At 44.6% G+C, this 27500-nt stretch overlaps 1 protein-coding gene across 2 annotated transcripts in view; it reads right to left on the reverse strand.

Moving 5' to 3' along the window:
• Positions 1-27500, reverse strand: part of erbb4b (erb-b2 receptor tyrosine kinase 4b) — a 457442-nt gene that overhangs the window by 56629 nt on the left and 373313 nt on the right. For both annotated transcript variants that reach the window (XM_083776517.1, XM_083776516.1), the window contains 5 exons: positions 27134-27178; positions 22227-22359; positions 17922-18044; positions 11467-11565; positions 7370-7555 (listed from right to left, as the gene is read on the reverse strand). In XM_083776517.1, coding sequence (XP_083632643.1) covers positions 7370-7555; positions 11467-11565; positions 17922-18044; positions 22227-22359; positions 27134-27178 — 586 coding nt within the window. The remainder of the gene's footprint in view (positions 1-7369; positions 7556-11466; positions 11566-17921; positions 18045-22226; positions 22360-27133; positions 27179-27500) is intronic.

A 27500-nucleotide genomic window follows, 5' to 3' on the forward strand; every position in this document is an offset into this window, starting at 1 on the left:
CTGTCACCTCCTCTTTTAAAAGGAAGCAGAGATGTACAAATTCTACACACTGACGAAGCGGAACGTTTGTCCTTTCTTGTAAAGACATAACGGAGACGGAGAAGAAATAAAATAAACTATAACTCACTCTTGTTACTCCGAGTGCGACCCGTCACTTGTTTAAATGTCATTGTTCTAAGTAGGAGGATATCGCAGCAGAGGAGTCAGTGTGGGTGGTAACAAAAAAATGATGAGGACACATCAATCTCCAAACATGTACCTCCTGAGTCCTGCATAACCTCGCCTCACCAGGCTTTCCACCACCTCGGAGGAAAGCCTGGTCTCTGTTTCAAAAGTCTGTATGATCCTGTCGGGAGCGGATGATATCATTACGTCATGTTGTAGTATTGTTTTGAAGTCGACAGGCGGCAACTTTATTGAGGGAAAAGGAAGGTTCCTTCCTTTTTTCTCAATAAAAGCTACAGGCTACGAGAGCTTTTATTGAGGGAAAAGGAAGGAACCTTCATTTTCCCTCAATAAAGTTGCCGCCTGTTGTTCCTGCCTGTCGACTACAAAACAATACTACAACATGACGTAACGATATCATCCGCTCCCGACAGGATCATATACCCTAAATGAAATGGTGCCCAGGCTACCTCCTGCATGGTACGGCCGGGGGGGAAGCCTTTAAATGCTATTACTATTACACAGGCAAATTAATTGTGACAACAAACGTCTGATCTACAGTTACATCCTGTCCGTAGTGATGTGTCTCATGAACACACACAATCCGAAAAACTGCCGATTCACTTGCAGGGCAAACGGAAAAACTGGTTCTCAATGGGTGCTCGGGTGGAGCAATGGTACATTTCCTGCCCATGCACCACCAGGGAGGTGGATCTGGCTTTGTCGAGCATCTACACGAACACAATTGGCCAGTGTTTGGGGGAGGGGACTCAAGCAACAACGTTCTGAATCTGTCTAGTGCAGCTGTTGGATGAGAGCAGTTGACTACTGACAATTAATGCATGGACAAAACTCCTGCTCAGACTATAAGTCCTTTAATCAAGCCAGGGCCTTTTTTCTCCTCCCAGCTTCAATATCTTATACAAATATGTCTACTGCCATTTTTGGCTGCGTCGGTGGTGGGTGGCTGCTGCAGCTTCCAAGGGAGAATAATATTATATTAAACCATCAGTTAAAGTTATCATTTTAACGGATGGTGGCCACTACAGTAACGGGGACATATTTGCCCATCATAACCACATAACCCGCTTATTTATTACAACGCGCCGAACATACGGTGAATCTCTCCACGCGCTGCAGAGCTGAGATATGTGCACTGGCACGGCCGTTTGTCACCACACGCAAATTACTACTCTGAAATAGAGGGGGAGGGAGGATGAGTATTCACCACTGTCGCATTGCATACGCATAAATAAATTCACGCCCGCTGTGAACAACTGTCAACTACACGGAGCGATGTATAATTCATATTATGGTAGATATGGTCCATGCATGATTTACCGCTATCTTATTACATGTATGAACTGTGTATTGTTTTAGCAAGTTGCAGTAATTGGCCACTGTGTGAGCGAAAACACAGGTATAACCCCTCAGGGGGCCCTTGGTTAATAAGGTGCATGGCTGTAACACTCACGCACGTGCAAGTGCGCACACACACAAGCGCATGCACACAAGCAAACACACAAGCAAACACATGTTTGTATTAGCATTTAAGCCTACTATACTTACAAACATTTTACTTTAAAATCCTGCACCTGACAAATACAAAAACCAATTGGCATTTTTCAAAAACAAAAACCAATAAAAAATAGCTAACTAATAAAAAGGAGCCCAAAAATAAAAAATCCAAAAGTATTATAATATGACCTTGACCAACACACACACGATGGAAACACCCAAATGTAAACAAGGGCAACGACTCATTACTGTGCTTATCTGCGCTTCATCATCCGTGAGCTGGAGTCCATTAATACTAATAAGCTCTTCCATTAGCACCAGCCATCTGATTTCCTCTCCCACACTATAATTCACTCATTTTTCACAAATGAATGTTTATACTCACTGATGCCCGCTAGGTCCGTCTGAGTCTGTCTCTCAAGGCTCCGGCGGTGGCAAGGTTCATGCTCACGCGGCCTCGCCACACCCTTGCCCTCTGCCCACCCCCAACCTCTCTCTTGGCTGTCACGGCCCCACCAGGTCACCCGCCATACATTATTAATGAGCGAGGATCCGCCGTGAGGCCCATGCTAATGAGAGGATTCATCAGGCGGGCTAAACGTACACGCGCCAACGCACACGTAGCTAGCTGGTGTGCTTCTGCTCTGTCTGCGTTCCAGTTTTAGGGGCTGGCCGAGGAGATATGACTTCATATCAATGTCACGGCTGTTTCTCGAGTATTAGGATTAATGAACGATTATTAAAAGACAATACAAATCATGAAAATAAGCAGATGTACAAGCTCACAGCGTGATTAATGAAAAGAAAAGAAAAACATACTGAAAAGCAGATCTACAATCTCACAAGTACATATATTTTCAATATTTTTGCATTCCTGGAATGTAGAAGTACTGTTCTCAAACCCAAGAAATGAAAGGGTGATGGCCGCCAAAAAATATAAACGCTTCAAACGACAGAGGTGCGTCGTTTAAAGTGGACATGAGTCATGCCGAACATTGCATAGTCCACTTCAGCCGATGAATTGCAGATCCCCCCCAGTCAGCATGCAACGTCACGGGTACCCCAGACACGCAAACCCTATGACGTGTGGCCAAATGTGTCCCACCCAAGCAGTCACCCGTGCTGAGAGTGAGAATGTGTTGTCCTTCAACACAGGATACTGTGTGTATACGCGGCAGGAGATTATCGTTTACAGGTGAAAAAGAGTGGGTGGAATTATTTTGTGTACAACAAGCTCCCAACGTTTTGCACTTCAGTCATGGAGAAAGAAACAATGGAGGGGGAAAGAAACACAATAACTTAACAAGACAACAATATCAAATATACATAAGGTACATGCTCAAAAAAACGAAATACAAATGAGGCAGAATATCACAGTCACTTGCAGGTGCAAGTAAGAGGCATCTGCTAACAGCATATAGTGCACTGTATTGCAGCAGATATAGAATACTTTATTAGTTTCTTGTGCAAGTACAGTACGAGACATCACCTAGCTGCCAACATTAATATCATCTCTGTTGGGTGGAAACCTCATTATGTCAAAATCTAAAATAGTAACGACAAGCTAGGAACGTGCAAAAGCGTCATGTTTTGAGCTTGCAGATCTGCTAGTTTTGATACTTTTGTGTGAAGCTGTAGCATGATCAAGTATCGTTATTTACGAAAAAACACAAAAAGTTTAAATATGGAGATAAGAGGTTTCTGCCCGACAGCAACGATATAATATACTGTATGTATACAGTATGCATCCTACTATAGGTCAACCTTCTGGACATTCTCAAGAAAAGGAAACAAACCCGGTGTGGCAGGGCTTTCTCAGACGGAACCCCGTCCCTTTGGAATTCAGTCCCATGCCATGGCTTTCATACTTGCCCTGTTCGAATCCTCCCTCAAAACCCACCTTTTCCACCATACCATTGGCCTTGCTTAGGCAACAGTGTCAACCGTGCAATCATAACCATACCCTAACTTTAGGCCTAAAGTGTCTCCAAGAAGGAAAACACCAGTGAAACTGAAACGATTCAGTCCACCTTACTACAAAGTGTGATTCATCTGTACATCCATTACTCAAGTGCAGACAGTACACAACAGTTCAGCTTTAATAGAGTCATGTTGAGAGTACATAATCACATGCCGACATTCAATAAGGCATTCATTAAGGAGAGGGAGCAGCCATAGCTGTCAGCTAATAGAATTCATGGCTAGGTTCAAATCATTATCGGCGAGAGCAGAAGCTACTGAGAGAGTGTCGATTGATTCGTCAACAGGGTTTGAATGTAGAAAGAACGTCTGTCTCTGCTGACAGTTTTCACCAAACTTCTAAAGCCTAGGTCTGGCCAGGCATTGAATTATTTACTCCCTCTATTGTTCTCTGTCGATGCATCAGTCTTAGAGTTGCAGTCCAGATCCTGACCGCCCATCACAACAGTGAGCTGTCACGCAAGCCTGTTAGGCCTGTCACGATCCTTGGTTAATGGGAGGGTGGGCGGACGACATTCTGACTCAACCATAAACAAGTTTACCCCGACCACGTACCTATGACAACATAAAGAAAATACTAAGCGAGTAGGATATCTAGTAGTCCAGAACCGCAGATGCAGCTTGATGTACATATTATTTGTACGTGCACACCAGGCTACCTCACACAAGAGAAACAATAGATAGGCCCATGCCCGATATGGGCCACAAGGCTCGGGAACGGTTGGTTCCCAAGGCTATGTAACCAATAGCTCAATCACTTAAGAGTAAAAGCTGTTTTTGTATGTACACATAACTATCTCCCGCACACGTACACACACACAGGTAATTTAATTTGGCCCCTATTAGCTCAGAAGTGTTTTGCTTCCCTGTTAAAGCCCAACTATAGCGCTGCGCACAGCAACATGGGCAGTGAGCAGAGGGGATTTGAGGCAATTCAAAGCGGTAGTGACTGCAAGTGCGCACGAACGAACGCACGCAAGCGCGCGCGCACACACACACACACACACACACACACACACACACACACACACACACACACACACACACACACACACACACACACACACACACACACACACACACACACACACAGAAAGATGGATGACATGTCCACATAAGCAATGCCGGTTGACAATCTGGCTGCGCGGCTCCTTAAAGAATGAACCCGCCGACTGATTGATAGTAAATTGTTTGCATACGTTTGGGAGAGTGCCACAGATATAGCGCTGATGCTGTGTTTGTGTGCGTGTATGAGTGTGCCTGTGCACGTGCCTGTGTGAACAATTGTATTTGTGTACCTGTGAGGACCATTATAATATCCCCACATGTTGTGAGCTTGTAAATTTGCTATTTTCTGGCTTTAGACTTATGGACTTACTCTATGGTCCCCCAATGAAAATGGCATTCCTAAAATGCGTACGTACATGCGTGCGTGCGTGCGTGCCTGTGTGCGTGTGCGTGTGTGTGTCAGATAGACAGAAGGCAAGCATCAGAGAAGGAGAGAGAGAGAGAGAGAGAGAGAGAGGGGATGTCAGAGACAGAGAGGGGAGAGGAAGAATGAAAGAAATGGAGAAGTATATCGTCTCCGTCGGGTGGAAACCTCATATGTCCAAATCTGTTACTTTTGCAGGATTCAAATAAAGAGAATAGCAAAATTTGCAGATCTACGAGCTCAAAACGCGATCTGCTACTTTTGATGCTTTTGTGTGACACTGTACTATTATGATCAAGTAGGGCGTTCATTTACGGGGGGAAAAAACACAACACGGTAAGAGCCGAAAGCAATGATATAGTGATAGATAGTAGACCCACGGTGGGTGGTGGTCTCATATCAAAGGAGCACGGAGCAGCAGTCAGCAACACGTGACTTATCTATATTTCATCACTGAATCCACACAGCGGTTATGGGGCTTCCACTTGGATGTCGTCGATTTTCCTCATTTCTTAATGCACTTTGTCGTTGTCGTATAAATAGTTTCAAGCAAAAGTATAGTGAAAAAAATAGCAGCTGCTATTTTAGAGCGCATAGATCGGCTATTTTTACTATATTTTGAAACAGTTTTTAAAATAATAATAATTACAAAGAAATATACGGTTTTCGACAGCGACGATATGCTTGAACTCCACTCTCGTGATCCTCGAGGCTTTGAATAGCTTTTCATCAAAGTCGCTGCGTATAGAACACTTCAACAGGCCCTGCGTACAGAACACTTCAGCAGGCCCTCTTGGCATGTGCTCAACAGAGCATGAGAGCATGTCCTATAGTGAAAAGACAATTTGCCTCACAGCTTCTGCTTGTGACAAATTCAAAGTAATGATAGTATATAGAGTATGGATTCTTTACTATACATTAGGTCAGTAGTTCTCAGAGTGGGTGCCATGCAGGTATGGTGACGCATGGTGAAGTCCAGGGGTGCCGCAGAATACTTTGATAATAATTTGGAATTCATCAATATCACTTAATTCAGTTTAACAACTTAAACCCTCTACCAATGTATGAATGAATGAACCATTGTAAAGCGCTTTGAGCACTTGGAAAAGCGCTATAAAAATGCAATTCATTGCCAAAAATTGCCGATCTACAAGCTCACGCGTCACAACGTGACTACTATATTTGGTGAATGTTCACCCCAGAATAGGGATGCTGGGGCTCAAGTATCTGTCGCAATGGAAAATACTACTTTCTCAAGTTTTCCTCGTAACACATACTGTATCTTAGGGGGAAAGATTTACCGTAATATGACATAAATTTACTATAATAATGAATTTTCTATGCACTACGTGCCTACTCAAAGCGCTTACAATGGTTCATTTATTCATACACTGTATGTCAACGCCAGTCAACACCAGCGTCCTCACTTCCCACATTCACACACCAATGGTGGCAAGCTCACACCGACCAACTCATTGGAGGCAATGTAGGGTTCAGTGTCTTGCCCAAGGACACTTCGACACGTAGACAGGAGGAGCCGGGATTCGAACCGCCGACCCAGTGATCATTGGACGACCTGCTCTACCTCCTGAGCCACAGCCGCCCTGGTGAATTATAAAGTAACAATGTAATTCAGGGTTGCCTTGGATGAAAAATGCTATTTACACGGGTGACCTGAGACATGAACGGAAACCTTGAACATTGTTGGACCCATGCCGTTCACACAGGCTCCAGAAGACAATTTACCACCCCTACAGAAAGTGTTGGCTTGTTATTTCACGGTTCCTGTATAGTGCTAGCACAAGTCAACTGCGGCTATGAAAGTGGAAATTGTTTTGAAGATAGCTGTGTGACCTAACAATCTAACATGTCCTGCTGCTCGGCAGTTGCTATGTAACATGAACATGTAATAACCTGCTGTGGCGATGTTTGAGCAATTACTATGAGCGAAGAACAGAAATGTTTGAGGAATAGTACTGTATGTTTCCATGTCACCCCTACTGGAAAAAAGAAATCTGTGCGACACATACACCGAGTTGGCGGTGCCCAAGATCGAATCCAGACCATTGTGGTCCAAATAAGGCCAGTGCGTTACCAACTGAGCTGCCTAGAACAATTAACCAATAACACCCAAATGTCAAACAACATAAAATGCAAAACACACCGATATCCTGGTCCCAGAAACACATGTTGAATATCGCTGACCTGCCCCCATATCCACGATACACACAAAAAACAAAAAACAAAGAAAGAAGAAAAACAGCTCATCCTTACCTTGGCGATCTGGACACACCAGTTGAGCAGCAGCTGAGAGCCGATGTTGTCCTTGTGCTCGTGGACATAGTCGAGCAGGCAGCCGTGGGGCATGAGCTGTGTGACCAGCTGGATGGTTGGGCTCAGGCATACGCCCAGCAGTCGCACCAGGTGAGGGTGTTCCATGCTGGCCATGATCAAGGCCTCCTGGAGGAGACAAGCACACACTCATGGTTCTTTGACACTACTAGAAGAACTAAGCGAAACTGCGCCATGCCCTAAAAGTACTTTAGTTACTAATGTTGCTCTGGAGAGGTAAGTCTGGAACCCTCTGGTGGACCTGTTTCCCCCGCGACCCGACTATGGATAAGCGGTTGCAGATGGATGGATGGATAATTATTATGCTATACTGTATGGTTTGAAGGACAGATAACTTGGGTCCTAATCAGGAGGTGGCGGTACTACTCTGAGTTCTGGGAAGAGGGAGAGTTAAGTCAAGACTTCAACTAGAATGAATGTCTCTGATGACCAGGAAATAAACGAGTCAAGAGTGCAAATTTGTTTCTGACTTTCTTCTAGCTGAAAGAAAATCCAACTTATTTCAAAATTGACTAGACTGTGGACTATTCAGAAGTACAAAGAGTATCATCCACAGAAAACCAAAATCAATCACTGATGTTGTATGCTGATGTTGGACCCCCATGCTGCCTGCAGTGCAGAGCAGCCTCTCAGTGACATCAAGGATCAAAGCAATGGTGGTAAAAGTACTCAAATGCTTTACTTTAAATAAAAGTATCAATGCTGCCCAGGCGGTGGCGTAACCGTCTGGGCACCCGACTGGTAATCCAGTCGCAGTGTGCCGCGGGTTCGACTCCCGAGCCCGACACGGCCTTTACTGCATGTCTTCCCCCATCTCTCTCCCGTTTCCTGTCAGCCTACTGTCTGTCCCTTAAAAAAAAAAAAAAACAATAAAAAAGGCGTAAGCCGCAAAAACAAAATCTTAAAAAAAGTATCAATGCTTCAATACTAAACATCCGGAATTTACTTGAGGAAACGTACAAAAGTATCAAACTTAAAAAAGTACCGATTATGCAGAATGTCCCATTTCCCATTAATTTTTTTTGATGAAAATATCAGATCTACATGCTCACACCGTGTCGCATGTAGATCACCGTGTTGCATGTATAGGTCCCCAGAAAAAGTAGCATCACAATAGCATCAAGATTAAAATCTTTATGCATTCATATTGACTATTCCATAAAAAGCTGTTTTTGTAATACCTTTATTGAAAGGATAAACCTCTTGAGATGCAACATCTCATTTTAGAGGGGGTCCTCAGATGCACAAGCTCACAGCGCATGACTTTGTACCACGCTGCAAGTTTGTTTTGACTATTTTAGAAAATATATGAAAGAATTGTTTTTAAGCACAAATCTTCTCATCTGGGCACAAATCATTTTCTGATGGGGCTCCGCGGCCAAATACAGTACAACACTTTGGGGTCCTTGACATGAAAACGTTTGAGAACCACTGGCCTAAAGTTCTGCCTTTATAACGTCCCCATGCACCCGGTATAGGAAAAGAAAGGGCCCGAAATAATGTGACCACACAGCAACCCAAGCTGGCATTTCTCCTTCCGTGCCACCTCAGATATTTTTGGAGCATGTCGTCCCAGTGTCTGTCTGTGCATGCCTCTGGATGTGTCTGTGGCTTTGTATCTAACCTATACCTTTGTGTAGCCTGGGATCAGGACTGCTTGACTTGAGTCACATCCTGACTTGCCTACGTAATGGAAATAGATAATATCTCGTCCGTACAATATATTATCTCGTCCGTACAAGATATTATCTTGTCCGTACAAGATAATTGCGAACGCAATGAGCACTAACTATGAGACCCTGCAGATCATGTCTGTGTGTGTGTGTGTGTGTGTGTGTGTGTCTGTCTGTCTGTCTGTCCCGCTGTGACACCACCCGCCCGCCACCAGAGGGCGCAGCTGTAGCACACACACACACACACACACACACACACACACACACACACACACACACACACACACACACACACACACACACACACACACAGTAGAAAACTTAGAACAATTACTAACTAAAAAGAAAAAAAAAGTACGTAATTTATTCTAATTGTTATTGCAATTTACGAGCTGCGTTCGCTTCCCGCGTTTGCGCGTCTTACTTGTTATTATCTTGTCCGTCTATACTGTCTATATACTGTCTATTTCTCAAATTCTACTACTACTACACTTGTGGAGGCATTTGGTCTTCACAAGCATAGTAATACAAACACGCACGCACGCACGCACGCACACAGGGACATCAGAAACTAACGGGTCCACTTGATAGTCCTTAATGGTTATTCATCCCCATACTGATCCTCATGCAAGGGAGGCAACGGTGGCATTTGGCTGCCTGGCCAAACATTCCCCGCAGCTCCAGGTCTCCCTGGGGAGCCATGTGGCGATACGTGCCGCCGCGTTTTGATTGCCGTTTAAATAGTAGTAGGATAAAGGCTCTACATCCTCCCAGTGGGGGCTCCTCACTGGTAGGTGAGTCAGTAGGATACAACAGCAGTGACATCACACGGATATATGCGTGTGGGGAGGACTCAATTGGCATAAAGGCTCAAATTGGGGATAAAAAAGGGGCCTGAGGTTCACGGACCAAGTGTGACAGTGATTTTGTCGACTCTGATTGTAAACTATGGTTGATTGTTAATTAAATAAAAGCTAATGACAAAAATTTTGACTAAATATATTGACAAAATGTCGTCAACAAAGAAGAACTAGACTAAAATAATATAGGGAGGGACTAGTGGGGTAGAGCTCCAGTAGAACTAAAAGATATGTCATTTTATGTTTAGTTGTGAAGATATATGATCTACACGCTGCGACATTGTGATAGATCGGCTATTTTCAACATACAAACAAAAGTGCAAAATCTAAATGTGCTGCACTCCACGGAGCCCACTTTGAGAACCACGTGTTTACAGTATATTGCCTGTGAATGTCATCAAGTCGTCCTCATTGCCAATGTCTTGATCTCTGGCGGCATTTGCGTGAACGCAAAACCGGAACGAGATCCCAAAACAAACAAAAGCAACATGCATGTAGACATAGAAGACATACATCAAATAGGCTCTTGGTTAAGAATAGAAACGCTAACGCACTCAAACCTCTTCTGCCCCTCGGCCCGTCGACAACTCAATGCAAAACACCAAGTGCAATTGGGTCGCTGACTCGCTGCTAGTGTTGAGCGAGTGAGAACACAAGTTTGTGTTGTAGGAGAGGTAGGGGGAGCTTATTTCATCTCTGTTGCATCACGCACCACGATAATTAGATTTCTTTTTTTTTACTTTCATTTTTTTTCTTTTGAAAGGAGCGGAATGCTGAATGTTTTATAAATGGAGGGGCTCATTCGCCGCATTGGGAGCCTGTGGAAATGAGTGTGTGTGTGTGTGTGTGTGTGTGTGCGCGTGTGCGTGTGTATTGCGTGCGATCCACATTCTATGAATCTTTGGATACAACGTCACTATTTTATGCATTTCCAGTCTTGGTGTGAATGAAAACTGTTCTGTCGGTCTGTGAGAAACTGTGTCTCTCGAGATCATCATCTCATGATTAAAGAGCAATTTCAGAGGAATACCGTGTAATCTAACACTAGGGTTGTCAACCGTCCCTTGAAATGCAAGAATCGTCCCATATTTGGACATTAAAAGACATGTCCCTTATTGAACTGAAATACTCCAAAGTGGCTCCAAAGCCAAACGTGTCCGCTGCATGTGCGCCACCGCCACCATTGAAATGCATTGGGCCTCAATTTCCCAGAACCCTTTGCTTGCCAGTGCAACAAATGTTTTTCCATCTGTCCGATGGAAACCCTGTATCTTAAAACGTATTACAAATTAAACAATGAAAACATAACTTAATTGATTGCTGTTCTGCAATCAATTAACTTGTGTAACTCGTGAAGTTAACAAAATCATGTGTTAAGCAAGTGTTAAGCAAATCATCTGGGGACCATCTGTCCGATTTTTCACATTCCGGTCTGTTTTGAACATCTTGCCTCAAATGATGAAAACAGTGGGCTGCCAATACTCACATCCATAAACTCCACGTTAGCTTTGGGTCCTGTGGCCTCATTCAGGATTTTAATGGCAACCGGAATCTTCACCGTCTCCCCCTCTGGAACCCAAATACCCTGAGGCAAAAAACGCACGCACACACGCATGCACGCACGCACACACACATGCGCACACACACGCACGCACACACACACACACACACACACACACACACACACACACACACACACACACACACACACACACACACACACACACACACACACACACACACACACACACACACACACACACATACACACACAAACACACACACGTTAATGTCAAGGCAATAAGGGCCTTTCTCTGCCCCACCCCTCTCACGTTGTTTATATTGTGTTTAGGATCCGAGATGGCCACATCACCAGGAGGGGGTGGGGCGGAGGTGAGCGGGTGGGGTCAACATACTGGGCTGCATTCAAGACACTTGCCTTGTGTCTGAACACAGCTTTGATGGATGTGTTCTGCCCTCCTCCCCCCTATCAAACAAAATGTTTGGTCAAACCATATGGGCTTCCATTGGAAATGCATTGGAGCGGCCATTATACACAAACACAAGACAGACACAAGACAGGTGTCTTGAATGTGTGAAAGCAGCCCAGTAAGGCCACCCCCTGCTGGTGCTGCGGCCATCTTGGAAACTAAAACACAAGATAAACAATGGGAGAGAGGTGGGACAGAGAAAGGCCCTTATTATGTTTATGCACTGTCAAATTGGTCTACATCTATAGGTAGCATATACCTGCTAGTATAGATATATTATCCCCACAAATGTTCTGCGTTGCGCGCACCTTGTGCGGCCCCCCACACACACTCATTGTACAGTTGTGGCCCCTGGCCTGAGAACGCGTCTCAGCTTGTAGATCCACTGCACAACACAGGCGTGCAACTAAGTATAGATCAGGCATAACTCTATCTCTAATAATAATAATAATAAACTTTATTTGTATAGCACCTTTCATACATAAATGCAGCTCAAAGTGCTTCACAGGGCAGGACACAAAAATATAATACAATAAAACACAAGTAGTTAAAATGACAAAGAACAAAATTGAATATAAGAACATAAAATACTGTAAATAAAAACAAATAAAAACACCACATGCAGCAAATCAGTCAGGGCAGGGTAGGAACGTGCATAGTAAAACTCAACTAAAAGCAAGAGTGAAGAGGTGAGTCTTGAGTTGAGATTTAAAAATGTCTACAGAGGGTGCGTGTCTGAGCTCGAATGGAAGTTTATTCCAGGCTGTTGGGCCGTAGAAGCAAAAAGCTGCCTCACCATATTTTTTTGTGCACATTCTTTTAGGCACTTCAAGTAGGTCAGCATTGGAGGACCTGAGGGGGCGGTTAGGGACATATCTAGGTAGGCAGTCACGGAGGTACGGAGGTGCGAGACCATTGAGAGCTTTATAGACAAGTAAAATAATTTTAAAATCAATCCTAAAAACAACCGGAAGCCAGTGCAGTGATGCCAAAACTGGAGTAATATGTTCTCTCATCTTAGTTCTAGTTAAAACTCTAGCTGCTGCATTTTGGACAAGTTGTAATCTGTCAGTCGTTTTCTTAGGCAGTCCTGAAAAGAGTGCATTGCAGTAGTCAAGCCGAGAAAAAACAAAGGCGTGGATTAGCGTTTTTGCATCGTCCAAGGACAAATAGGCTCTGATTCGTGCAATATTTCTAAGGTGAAAAAAGGCAGTCTTGGTAACATGATTAATGTGTGAATTAAAATTAAATTCAGAATCAATAATAACCCCCAGGTTCTTTACTGTACTGTTACTTTCTACAGTCAGGTTGCCAAGTCTGCTTATTATTGATTCTTTCTGCTCGCTAGAACCGATTATGAGAACTTCTGTCTTATCCTCATTTAGCTTGAGAAAGTTCTCACTCATCCAACATTTGATGCTAGACAGACAGGTCAACAGCGGGTCTAAAGCACAGGGATCATCTGGCGCCACAGAAAGATATAGTTGGGTATCATCAGCATAGAAATGAAAATTGACTCCGTGATTGGTAATGAGTTCGCCCAATGGCAGAATGTACAAGGAGAAAAGGACCAAAAATCGAGCCCTGTGGAATACCAGAACTGATGTCGTGTTTGTCTGAGTCAAACTCGGCTAGATTGACAAAGTAACTTCTGTTTGATAGGTAGGAGGTGAACCAGGACAGGGCCGTACCAGACAGGCCTATCCAGTGCTCCAAACGCTAAAATTGAATGATCAATCGTGTAAAATGCAGCCGTTAAATCTAGAAGTAGGAGAATGGATACATGTTTCTTGTCAGCAGACACCCTAAGATCATTCATTACTTTTACAAGTGCTGTTTCTGTGCTGTGCCCTTTCCTAAAGCCAGATTGGAATTTGTTGTGCACATTATTGTTTTGTAGAAATACATCCAATTGATGAGAGATGCATTTTTCTAAAACCTTGCCCAGAAAGGGTAGATTTGAAATGGGTCGATAGTTACCCAAAACAGAGGGATCAAGATTGTGTTTCTTGAGTAGGGGCCTAACTACGGCAGTCTTCAGTGAGTCTGGGAAGACGCCTGATTGTAGAGAGCTGTTTACAATTTTAAGGATATCTCCAATCACACTGTCTCTTTGAGAAAGGTGGTGGGAATTGTATCCAATGAACAGGAGGATGATGTCATCTGTGAAATGGTTTTGCGGAGTTCGTCTTCATCAATTGCGCAGAACGATAATAGGCTCCCCCTGGAGAGATCTACCCTGGGACTATTAGCTGCTGTTTGAAGGTTTGCGCTAGCAGCAGCACCTTTCATAATATCAGCTCTAATGTTAAAGATTTTGTTATCAAAAAAGCATGCAAACTCATTACACTTAGCTTTAGAGGCCGGGAATGACTGCTTGTAGGACTGGGGGGGGTTTAAAAGTCGTTCAATGGTAGAGAATAGGACTCTGGCATTTTTCTTGTTCTCATTGATAATGCCAGAGAAATATGCCTGCCTTGTGTCAAGTCAACAGGCGACTTTTTAAGAATCTCTAAGTGGATGGTGAGTTTATTTTTTCTCCAAGCTCGCTCAGCTCTACGACATTCTTGCTTCAGTGAGCGTGTATGCTCATTTAACCAGGGCGTTACTCTGGTGTTATGTTTCTTTTTTGTTTTAAAGGGAGCCACTATATCAAGAGCTGACTAGTTTAAGATTAAAATTTTGAACCATATCATTTACTGGGGGAGTATCGGGCAGGGGGGGGGGGGGGGGGGGGCAGATGACGAGAGAACTCGTCGGCTGCAGAAGAGCTAAAAAAAAAAACGCTTTGTTATGGTATATTCAGTGATGTTTTTCTCTAGATCAGAGACAGTCATATTAAAACACAGCAAATAGTGGTCTGATAGCTCAGGCCTTTCAATAGTCCTTTCCACAGTGATGTTCATCCCTCTAGAAATCACCAGGTCCAGAGTGTGCCCATGTTTATGTGTAGGCCCAACAACATGTTGGATAAACTCAAAGGAGTGCAATAACTCTAAGAAACCCATAGCCACAGCATCTGTAGCATCATCCAGGTGCAGGTTAAGATCACCTGAGATAAGAGTTCTGTCATAGTTAGTGGAGCAGATGGATAAAAGTTCTGATATTTAGTATTATTTAGTTATATATTTAGTTAGAAATATTGCTTTACTGCATTTTGGCGGGCGATAAATGCTAATCATTGGCATAGAGGATTGACCAAGTAATATAGTGGCCTGGTATTCAAAGGATGTAAAGCTGCCCAGGGTCAGAGCCTTGACTTTTAATGTGTCTGAAAAAAATATTGCCAGTCCACCTCCTTTCTTAGCCTCGCGAACAGAGTGAATGAAACTGTAGTTTGCGGGACAGGCTGGCGCTAGGAGAACAGCTCCATCCGAGCCAAGCCATGTCTCTGTTAGAAAGATTATATCTAGCTTCTCTTTACAGATTATATCATTTACAGAGGAGGACTTATTTGTTAGTGACCTGATGTTAAACAAGGCAAGGTTAAGCTTGTTATCACATTTAGTGGGAGGAGTATTGGGTCTACAGGGAATATGAATGAGATTTGATGGGGTGACGAGGGATGAAATTAACTGAAGGTAGTCTTGTCCTAGTGAGGACAGGGATGGATAGCGGACAGGAGATGGAAATAGAATCAGCATGAGTAATAGGAGCTGTGAGTGGACCTGAACTAATATGCTGGGGGAGTGATGATGATGATGATGGTGACGACGACGATGACGATGAAGACGACGATGAAGACGACGACGCAGGTGGTGGTCCCAGTCCGTTAGTGGTGGCCAGGGCGGAACTAACGGAACTACCGGTTTGGGGGGAACGTCAATAGCGGGACACCACCGGACTGATCAACACAGTATCGATCGGTGGTGGTGGAGGAGAGATGCGTACATTGTAACCGATATTGGCTGATAGTGCCTGGGCACCCTGTCTATTCGGGTGGAGTCCGTCGCGATTAAAAAAGGAGGGACGGCACCAGAACAAGTTAAAATTGTCTATGAAGTTAAAATCGTGGGTGGAGCAGAATTGTTTGGGCCAAGTGTTAAAAGCAAGGATTCAGCTATAATACGTGTCGCCGTGAGACAACGTTGGGATGGGACCAGATATAAAAAAGGGCAGTTTGCTGCTAGTTAAAATGTCAATCATTTGTAAAAAATGCTACTTCGTCAGTTCTGAGTGACAACGGGATTGGTCATTGGTCCCGACATGAATGATCATTTTCTTGATTGAATTCGGTAGTGAATCGATTACACCTGGTAGCTTTTCGATCAGGACAGGAATGGTGGCTCCAGGGAAGCAAAACACTTCAGCACGTGGAACCTTTACATTTCTAAGGATCAAATCAGAAATTATCGCAATCGATGGAGTCGCTGTGGACGGAGGATTCTTATTTAGACCCTTGTTTTTAGGGTGTTGGACTCCTGGAGCGACCTGAGAATGTTGCTTATTTTGTGGAGATGGGAGCCTATGCTGTGTTGGTGTACTCCTAGGCCATTCCCAGGTATTGGCTAGAGTTGGGATTATTTCACTGGGATTTGGAGACGGGAGTATAACATTTGGAGAGGCCGGTAGCTGAGACACCGACGACTGGGATCTAAATCGTACGGCTGCCTGTAGCATTCGTTTCCGACACTTTTTTTGTTCTGAGGCTGACAGCTTGGATCTAACAGAAAGGGGCGGAGGGGCCAGTAAGCCTTTGGACTGTCCCGGGTTTGATGGTGGAACATTATGAACGGACAGTGGAGGGAAATATTCAATGCTGCTCAGTAGAAGGAAACTATTTCTGGTGGTGAGAGGCTGGGCATGGCATGGAAGTACAGGGGGCTGGGGGCCCCCGTGTTTACCACGTTTGACTTTGACGACTTTTAGTGATTTGTTTTTGTGTACAGACGACCCTTGATTATACTAACCATAGCCGTAGGGGACAAGTTCAAAGTACAAAAAGCAGAAAGTCTTTCCTTGACACTGAGCCAAGTGAGACGTGCATGTACAGTAACACATGTACATGGTAAATGGTGCTTTTTTATAGCGTCTTTATCCAAGGAGCTTTACAATGATTGATTGAAGGCACCAACCTGCTCATCAGGAGCAATTAGCCCTTCGCTAAGTCCCTCCACAACCCAGCCTTGTCCAATAGGCATGTTAGCAAGAGAGGAGACATGGCAAGCTGTCCTGAGATGCATGGTAAATGACGGGATTTCTCCATAAAAATAATCAATCATTTCAGTAGCAAGAGCTTCAATGTTTCAAATGTCTTCTAAATCTAGATATATCCATACGTGGTGCGATTACATGTAGCACCACACATGTGGTATATCTTATCCGGTGTCCTTGTGGCTTGGCAATGTTGGCATTTGTGGGCAAGACATCCTGTGCTTTACGCACTAGGATTACCGAGCATAGGAACTGTATAAGAACTGGTGACGAACGCAATCCTGTTGCAGCTCATTTTATAAAGGCGGGGCATAATATTAATCATTTGCGCTATGTTGGTATTGAGAAGGTTGAAAAACCACCCAGAGGTGGTGATCTTGAAAGGTGAAACTCATTGGATTTAGCTCTGGTCCATAGCCTTACTCATGTACCAGAGCTACATCCCTACCTGCTTTCTCTGCACCATTTAAGGCCGTTTCCAAATGTTAAAATGTAAAAGACCAATATTATTATGAAGAAAACAAGATGTAAAGACCGCTAAAACAAATAGAATAAAGTTCAGAAAAACGTTGTTTATGGCTTCTGAATGTACAGTAGGTCTTTTAACATGTAATGTCTATAGAGTCATGTCATCACCACTAGGTCTGGAAAGGGGGCGTGGAAAGGGGGCGGGGAATGGCTGTGAGACAGTCCTATTGCCAAGCGGACACTCTACCCCTGTGTGTGTGTGTGTGTGTGTGTGTGTCTGTGTGTGCATGCATACGTGTGTGCATGCGTGCGTGAGCACACGCGTTACCTTATAAACGGTCCCAAAGGCCCCGGAGCCCAAGATCTTCACTCTCTTCAGTTCCGTCTCTTTGAGGATGCGCAGCTGGGCCTGGTTGGGGGCCGTGCCGCTGGGGGTGAGGGGCTCTACCAACTGGAACACGCACACCCACACGCATGCACGCACGCACGCACGCACGCAAGCACACACACACACACACACACACACAAACACACGCATGTGACATTTTATTAGTTTTTTTTTTTTTTTTTTTGCGGAAGCACCGAGAAATCCTCCGTGTTCGATCGAACTGGAGATAAATATGACTACTTAAAAAGTAAGAATTAAAAAAAAAATCACTGGCAGTGGGTGGATAATTACAGTAAAAATAACTTTTTTCCAACTATACAAACATTTTCAAAATGTTGCTTGATATATATTTATATACTAGTCCTTACCCGTTGTGAGATATTTGCCCCACCTTGTGGCCGTGGGGGGTACTGCGCCCGGGTGCGTTTGTAATTGACTAATAAATTAATTCATAATCATTAATGTGTCAAATCGAAAAAAGGGCTTCGTTACGCCCTCCATATTCATATGGTCAATGCCTGTGTGAAAAGTGGGAGTGATTGGTGCAGGCAGTAAGGAGCTACGGCAGTGTTTCTGACAGACACACACACACACACACACAGACAGACAGACATTGTTAGAATTATAGTATGATATTTTAAAAATAGCTGATCTACAAGCTCACAATGTGTGCACCATGTCACATTTTGAGCTTGTATTTTTGAAGAGCCAAAGAGGTCTAACCCCCCTCAAGTACCCCTGGGGGTTCCCTGTCCCCCACTTTGACACCCACTGACCAGTCCCCCACAACACTACAATCATTATTTTGTGGGGCAGCAGTATCTTGTAATAATGTTTGTCACAGGTTCTATATTCCTTATCCATCTCTGCCACATGCATCCTCCTCATGAGAAAAGAAAAAAACAAGCTAATCAACCTGTGCAGTCAATCAGCATAAAGAGACATTCATCACACTGGTACCATGAACCCAATCAATGTGGCTGATTCAATCCCTTGCCCCTTCAGTCAATGTGTCTGTCCTTTCAGTCCGCTCGCTCAGGCAGCTTGAACTTTACAAACTCGCACAATGGCGAGCACAGGGAGGGAGGGAGGGGTGTATTGGGGTGTGTGAGGCGTTGGATAATTGCGGCGCTTGAAGAGGAGCGTGCTCGTGCTCTCGTTGTTTAATTTCCGATCAAGTGGCGGAATGGAGCGACTGACGCCAGAGAGAGAGAGAGATGGGATGAGAAAAGGAGACAGCAAGAGCCTATAAGAGGGAGAGAGGGTGGATGGAGTGAGCGTGCAAGCGAGCGGTGGAGGAACGAGAGAAGTTGAATTAGACACAGGAGTGAGAAGGAGAAGAAAACAGTTAGAGTTATAGGAGAGGATAACTGAATGAGGGGAGGGAGAGAGAGAGAGAGAGAGAGAGAGAGGATGGTAAATCAGCTCTCTGGTCCATAGCCTGTGTTCCCCAGCTCACGGTGGCCGTCTGATTAAAAAACAATAGCCGTTCTTCATTTAAATGGAATTCTAAATCAGCTTTCACAGGCTGGAGCAAAGAGGACCAGAGAGCTGCTGGAGGGGAGGGACGAAGGCGCGTGCACGCACACACACACACACCACACACACACACACACACACAATGTCTCCTTCTCAAATTATACTATAATACTTGTGAGGACATTTGGCTCTCACAAGTGTAGTAATACAAGTACACCACCACACACAAAGGCAGCCTGCAGTTGCAGTGTACGGGGAGCTGTCCACACATGGTGGTGCTGAAGATGTTAAAGCCAAAAGCTGCAGCACTAGTGGAGCTGTCCACTGTCCCACTCTGTACTGTGGTGCTGAAGCCAGCCACCCAAAGACCGATGGAGTGTGCCCCTATGCTGCTACTATTATGGTCTCACAGCAAATCATCAACGCACGCAGACACTTTATTCTTCAAAAGGAATCCGGAAAGATGAAAGTGAAGTAAATAAAGATGGCCAAATACTAGCAATTCCCATTACCAAAATCAGCCCCCAACCAAGAGTCTAAGACAGTTATGGAAAATTATATTATTATTAAGCATTGGAACACACATTTTATTTCACTTTTAATATGTCCATTCATTTCACATTATAGTATTTACATATTCTCATCTTAAATATGGGGCCAGAGCCCCCTATGTGTCGTCCGTCAAATTGCAGATGGACAGAGAGACTGTTCTGGACTCCTCTCAAATCTCGCAAGATTTTTTTGCTGGGATAAAGAAGGGTCGATAACAAAGTCGATTTTATCCTGATTTGTCTCACTAAAAGAAGCCATTTTATTATGAATATCTTTGAAATATTGTGTGCCTTGTGATGATTGGGTCCAGTATTTAGTTCAGTGACCATGGAGGTAAGGAATGGTTCAGAAGCTGTGTTCACGTTCACTCTCCCATTGGAAATGAATAGACTCCAACTCCGTCTCCTAATAACGTTACCGCCCACCTCACGCAAATACAGGAAGTAATGCAAAGTTGGCCCCTCTTGCTATTGGCCTCTTGGCTAACGACACTGTTGTTGCTCTAGGGAAGGAGCAGCATCGCCTGGTGGCAGCATCAACATTAGCTTAGCTTGTTTTCAGGTTGTATTGTCTCATTTTGAGCAGATAAAGGACAAATAAGTGTGCGCGGCCACGTACACGCCAGATCCGTATGTAGGCTGTCTAATGTGAGTACTACTGCTACTTTTGATCTCTTTGTGTGACGCTTTAGTATGATCAAGTAGGGCGTACATTTCCGGGGGAAAAAACCCATAAAGTTAAAATATGCAGATATGAGGTTTCTGCCTGACAGCAATGATATGGTTGCGCTGAGCTTGTAATGTGAATTCATGCACAGTTGTACACCATTGTGGGTGATGTGTACACAAAATAATAGCTAGAGGAATTTGGAGGGAGGAAAATAGGCAAGTGTTGGCATGGAGTCTGTGCGCGTTAGAGTGCATTTATTCCAATGCTATTCCTACAGAAATTAGGCAGAGAGGTTTGCAGCTGGTGAAGAGTATGTGTACGAGAAGTATGAGGGCTCTATGTCTTCATTACTGACAACATTACCAGCACAAAAACACACTCTTCACTCGCAACAGCTGGGACCTGCTAATGGCATACTCCCCTCCCCTGTACTTGTTTCTGAAACAGTGCCTCTCCTCTCCTCAACTGTACTTTTTCACACTTATACTCTGACACAGAGTCAAGTCTTCAATGAAGGGCAAAAACCTCTCCCTCTTCAGTGTACAGTATGCACCATTGCTTTGTTTTGCTTTTATTGATCCTTTTTTATCTCCATCACTTCTATATTGTTTTTATTTGACCGTTATCCTCACTGCAGAGGAAAACTGCAGCACAATAATTCTACTTTGTATAATGCAGACATAGTATTGTACATGACAATGAATACCTCTGACAGTGTCTGGTCCGAGGACCACTGGGGGGCCTGAATGGACCCTTTACAGTTCTGTAACTCTGAGGGTGTATACACATGGAGCCAAATGGAGGGTCCATTTGGTTTCATTTGTACACTGAGGATTCGGGGGTTGTATAGATTGGGGTTGCCGTATAGTTTAGCTCACATCATTTCAAGGATTTCCCGAACTCATCAATGGATTAAAAGGTTTTTAATGAATATGTATATAAAAAAATAGCAATGCAACATTAAATTGGTTTTGGCTTCTATTAGGTGCACTGAGGGAGAACAGAACTCTCATGGTGCATAAAAGGAGATCCTAAACAACAGGAGGTAGATGGGTTGGTGGAGGGTGAGCAGCCAGGTTTAAAAGTAGCAGCTTCAGCACAGACAGCATAGGCAGCAGCAAACAAGGAATTAAATAGGGTGCTCTTCAGTGAAGTGAGTTTGTGATTGTTTGAGAAGAGCTGAGGCCGAGAGCAATGGTCGACAAGCAGCAACTCCTGACTGAACTTGCTCTTTGCCAGTGGTGGAAAAAGTACTCAAATGTTTTACTTAAGTAAAAGTACCAATACAGCACTTTCCACTACTGCTCTTTGCATGTACTATGCACAGTGCTCAATGCAGAGTGTTTTTATTTATTTTTCCTACACACTCTCACTCCCAAAAAATGCTTATAGTGACTTCTTGAGTCCAATGTGTCGTCCGGCACCCGCATCTACATTGTAAAATCCTCAGTGTTAATGACTTGAAACACTTCCTTGACCCGTGTAGGGTCCATTTGGTTGTGAGAAACATTGTTTCAGTATGCGGGGGGGCATACATGACCTCACCTCTGTTTCCAGGAAGCGCCGCAGGGCTCTCCTCTTCTTAATGCTCTTGCGGCGGATCGACACGGCCACGCTCAGCCCCACGATCACCACCACAAAGAGCCCACCGATCACCCCCGCTGCGATGAGGGGAGTCCTGGGGAGAAGAAGGGGGACACGGTGACTGAAATGTCAAGGCTATCAACATTCACTTACTACCACGTTTACGTTATGAAACGTATGGTCAGCCTATAGGGGAGATGGATGTAGGAAGAGGAGATGAGAGGGTGGTTTTGTCGATTATGATCTTATTCTGTATTTTTTTTTAATTGTCCATTCTGAAAAAACACAATTGTAACAGGGTAGCTGCACTGCAGGCTTAGGCAAGTCAGATTTAACTTTATCAAACAACTAGAATCGGACAATGCCGATGAATCTCCTATCAGGTGGTTTGGGTGGGGGACAGGTTGAAGGCAAGGAAGAGGGAGATTATGAATAGGCGTGCGTCCTCACTCTGACCTGCCCTATAGATCTTCTACATCCTATAACTCCTATACAGGAAGTTGAAGTCTGTCGGTCATTTTGCTATACTCGTGTCAAGTCTCTTGTGCCTGCTCGAAGGACATCGGACATAGGATTAGGAAGAACTAGAAAAAGTGCCCTTCTGGGCACAGGTCTCCACCAGGTTATCCACAGATCCATGCAGTTAGAGGTAAAAAACACTTTTCGGCCAGTTATAGCGCCACCTTGAGGCTGAGTTGAAATTGTTCATGTGGCATTTTGTCCTCGGCCTAGTGGGAATGTGGGTGCACAATTTCACGGAAATCACGCGATGTGTTCATGATTTGCAGCATTTTGTTTGAAACTGAGCACTCCTGTGAACTTTGGAAGCCAATCTTAACCAATCAGGATGGAGTGTGAGAAATCTGAAAGACCGGTTTGGTTGAATGGCTCTAGAGAGACTGTGTACCAATTTGCGTGATGTTTGGACAAAATCTGTAGGTGTACTGTGCAAAAACCTGTTTTGCACAAAGCGGCCTCCTGGTGGCGCTATAACAGGCCGTTCTGGAAAGTTTGGGGCAGAGGTTCATCGTTGGCATCCAGGGAGTGTGTGTGCATCGACCGGGTTAACGGTGGCCGAGATTAGCTGCTCACGGACGGACACACACACACACACACACACGGACGGACGGACGGACACGCGGACGGACGGAGTGCAAAACATACTCTCCCCCCATGCCTTCGGCCTGGTGGAGACAATCACTGAGGATGTAGGACATAGGAAACCCAATTAAGTGCATGCTACCAGGAAGACCTTCCAAGCTGAACAGCATGATGTGTGACGACCCCGCTAAATGTCCTACATTCCGCTCCTACATGTTTCTTCAGTGTGAGGAACATTTTAAGTAAGACATTTGAGTACTTTTTCCAGCACTGGTCGGAACAGAAAGAGAAAAAGTGGCTGGTTGTGGAGTGGATTGAGTTTTGCACATAGTGGATTGCACATAATTACAGTACACTACAAAATGGCAAGGAGAGAGAGAGAGAGAGAGAGAGAGAGAGAGAGAGAGAGAGAGAGAGAGAGAGAGAGGAGAGAGAGAGAGAGAGAGAGAGGAGAGAGAGAGAGAGAGAGAGAGAGAGAGAGAGAGAGAGAGAGAGAGAGAGAGAGAGAGAGAGAGAGAGACATTTGTGTAATGTCAGCCAGTCTGTGCAGGGTTTCTCATGATTTCAGTTAATGGTCGTCTAAGTGGAAAGTGTAAAAGGGAAACCATTTGAGGTCTCTGTATAGTTCATCTGTACTGCTCCTGTAGGTTCACAATAGAAAGATAAGATTCAAATCCTATATTTCGTTGTAAGACGATGTTTTGCAGCGAGCAAAACATCGTCACCTTGACATGAACAACTTTGAGAAGCACCGCTTTAGACGCAACATGTTTTAGTGTCTTGTCCCAGTTTGTGTATTTGTTTAGCGATCGTTCAGTGCTTCACTGCTTATCACAATGAGCCGTTGCGTGGGTCTGTTACAGCTCCTCAGCCCTGGTTCACATTACGCAGCAGCTCCTTGTAATCCCTGGTCTCAGATAAGCCCTGTGTGTCAGCCTCGTTCAAATGCCAACAGATACATGAGACGTGCGGCGCGGGCGAGTCAGGCTGGGCGGAGCGAAGCGCCGGCAGGGGACAGTTCGCCAGCTTTCCAAGATGTGATAAGAGCACACTGGTGGGAGAAGTACTGTACTCTGATTAGTTTTACTTAAGTAAAAGTAGCAATAATACCACCAAAAGTACTCTGTTACAAGTAAAAGGCCCGTATTCGTAACTCTGACATAATCGTAAACAAACCCCATATACAGTATGCATATATGGGACCGTAAGGGAGATACGGCTGTCCAGAGACACATACTGAATGCGACTGCTATGCCCCATATGGGACTACATGACCGACTTCAAACTCTGTGTGTGCAGTGGCAAAGACTCGAGGGATTGTGGTGCCCGCCGCCGACTCATTTGGATATGCGTGTGTCCAGAACCGCAGATCCGACCAATATGTCCATATATAGGCGTGCCATTATAATGTATTAATGATATTAGGGATCTCCATATGTTGGCCATAAAAAATGTCCACAGGCAGACAGACAGATACGTAGATCTTCATATTGGGACAAAAGGGACATAGACAGACAGGTACAACAGGTACCTGACAAAGACACTACGGGTGCCTGTCCGGATCTTTCAAAATCTGTGAAATTTGAAGATAGCAGAAATATAAAATAGCTGAAACATAAAACAGGGCCAAAGCGGTTAATGCATGTTTTGTAATTGATCTAAATCTGTAACTAGTAGGCCTATATACTGTTTTAAAAGAATTGTACAGCAAAAAAAGGTACGATATTTGCCTCTGAGATGTAGTGGAGTAGAAGTATACTCTATAGTTAAGTACTTAACACTTGAGTAAATGTACTTGCACCAACGGGCAGGGAGAGCTATCTGGTGTGAGATAAGAGCGGAAGTGTTTATCTGTCCGGCTGCACCCCCCCCCCCCCTCTACCCCCTTCTCTCACACAGCCACTATCAGAGGATTGAGAGCTCTTTTAATCCCGTCAAGAGACCGGAGGGGCCTTTTATACCGCTACGGGCGTAAGATGTTTATCTGGTCTCTGTACACCGTCCCCTTCCCCCTACCCTCACCCCCACCTTCCAGTGTTGCCACACTTTGTGAGAGAAAATAAGCACCCAGGTATATGAAAACAAGCCCAATATATCGTAGAACCGACTATACTGTGCAGCAGCTACTGGAAAATAGCCGATCTACAAGCTCACAGCGCGTTGTGTGCTTGCACAAATCTTGCACCATGTCCCTGGCACAAAATGTTTACATAGGGGACAATTACATATTCATTTGAGGCTTCTTGACATGAAAATGTTTGAGAACCACTGGTTTAACTTTAAACAACATTTAGGAAGCAAGCCGAAACAACTACACTTTAGAAACAAGGCCCCCCCAAAAAAACTCCCTGCAACCCGCAACTACCAATATTTACAAGCGACTACAGACCAAGCGCCTAGAAAGGCTTGCCAATGTTGAAGCTGTGAGACATAGTGGTGAAAGCTGGAAGTGCCCCTGCATTTATGACAAGGAAACCCTGTGCCGCTGGGGTTTAACATTGATCGCTCGTTTGCACTTCCGCATTTGCCAACCAAAATGTGGTTGGCAAATACGGAAGTAGAGCGTTCTTCCGGGTGCTTCAAAACACCACTGAGCAACTTCCATTGAAATGGATAGCGGGGGGGGCGGGGCTCTCTAACCTTTATAACTCTATGCGACAGACAAACAAGCCCAAAGCCGCAGACATGGCAACACTGCTTCCTGCCTCGACAGCTGTGCTGTAACAGGTTCAGGATAGCGAGCAGCGATCGATAGATGGACTGATACAGTAGGTCAGCAGAATGGGCTTTTCTTAGTCTATCTATAGAATCCCATCTCTGTCTGTCTTTTCTTTCTCTCGGTCTATAATACAACTACTCTCATTGACTATTACTTTTATTACACCCGTGTCGTCGTTGGCATCGGGCAGAAACCTCATATCTCCACGTTCAAACATTTTCTTTCTTTTCCCCCCTTTTTTTTGTCAATTAACGTATGTGTCTGTCTGTCTGTCTGTCTGTCTGTCTGTCTGTCTGTCTGTCTGTCTGTCTGTCTGTCTGTCTGTCTGTCTGTCTGTCTGTCTGTCTGTCTGTCTGTCTGTCTGTCTGTCTGTCTGTCTGTCTGTCTGTCTGTCTGTCTGTCTGTCTGTCTGTCTGTCTGTCTGTCTGTCTGTCTGTCTGTCTCCAATTCCAATGGCTCTCCTGACCCATTGGAATTGTACTTGCACCATGCTGTGCTGTCCCTGGCCATGTTGCAAAGCCCTTTGTGCCTCTGTTTTATTTCTCCACGGTGACCTCCCACTTACCCTCCAGTGTACAGCCCACCCTTACCCATCCCCACCATGCCCCAAGTCTCACGCCCTCTCAACCCCACAGCCCCGCCGCAAGAAGAACGGTAACGCGCTGAAAAATTCATCAAGATCTGCTGGGAGATCTGGTTGCACGCAAGGAATTTTACGCAAAGATTTATACTTGAGTCGTATATGGTGGCGCCCTGCGGCGTAAATAGCAGATCTACAAGCCCACAATGCAGTGTGACGCAGTGCAATGTGACGCGCTGGGAGCTTGAAGATTGGCTATTTTCTGATGCACATTATAGGACAAATACAAACACAGATGTGGGGACCTTGAGGCCTCACAGCTACTCATTAATCAGTGTGTGTGTGTGTGTGTGTGTGTGTGTGTGTGTGTGTGTGTGTGTGTGTGTGTGTGTGTGTGTGTGTGTGTGTGCGCGCGCGCGTGCATGCGTGCGTGTGTGCGCACGTGTGTTTGTGTAGGGAAAATGGTACCTGTCCATCCAGCCAATACAGTCTTGCAGTCTTGGCCCGACGCACCTGTATAAATGGAGAAACATGTAATTACATGTTTCTAAGTATCAGTCATTTAGCTTAGGGAACCCCCGTGCTCCCCCCAATGTTGAGGGGCACTAGACCCTCCTATGCACAGCTTTGTGTGTTTGCACGGAATGTGATGTATGACGTATGATGATGTATGATGATAAGAGTGCCCCTCACTTCACATGAGTGTCATTTTTTTATTTTTACCTCCCACTCTCCTGAGTGACAGGAGAGTGGGAGGTAAACATGCTTTTCAAAATAATAAAAAATAGTAGCACTGTGGGTAGTGAGCCCACTATGGAGTTAAATACTACATCAT

Source organism: Protomyctophum parallelum (genome assembly GCF_964188405.1).
Source record: "Protomyctophum parallelum genome assembly, chromosome: 11".
Taxonomy (NCBI): domain Eukaryota; kingdom Metazoa; phylum Chordata; class Actinopteri; order Myctophiformes; family Myctophidae; genus Protomyctophum; species Protomyctophum parallelum.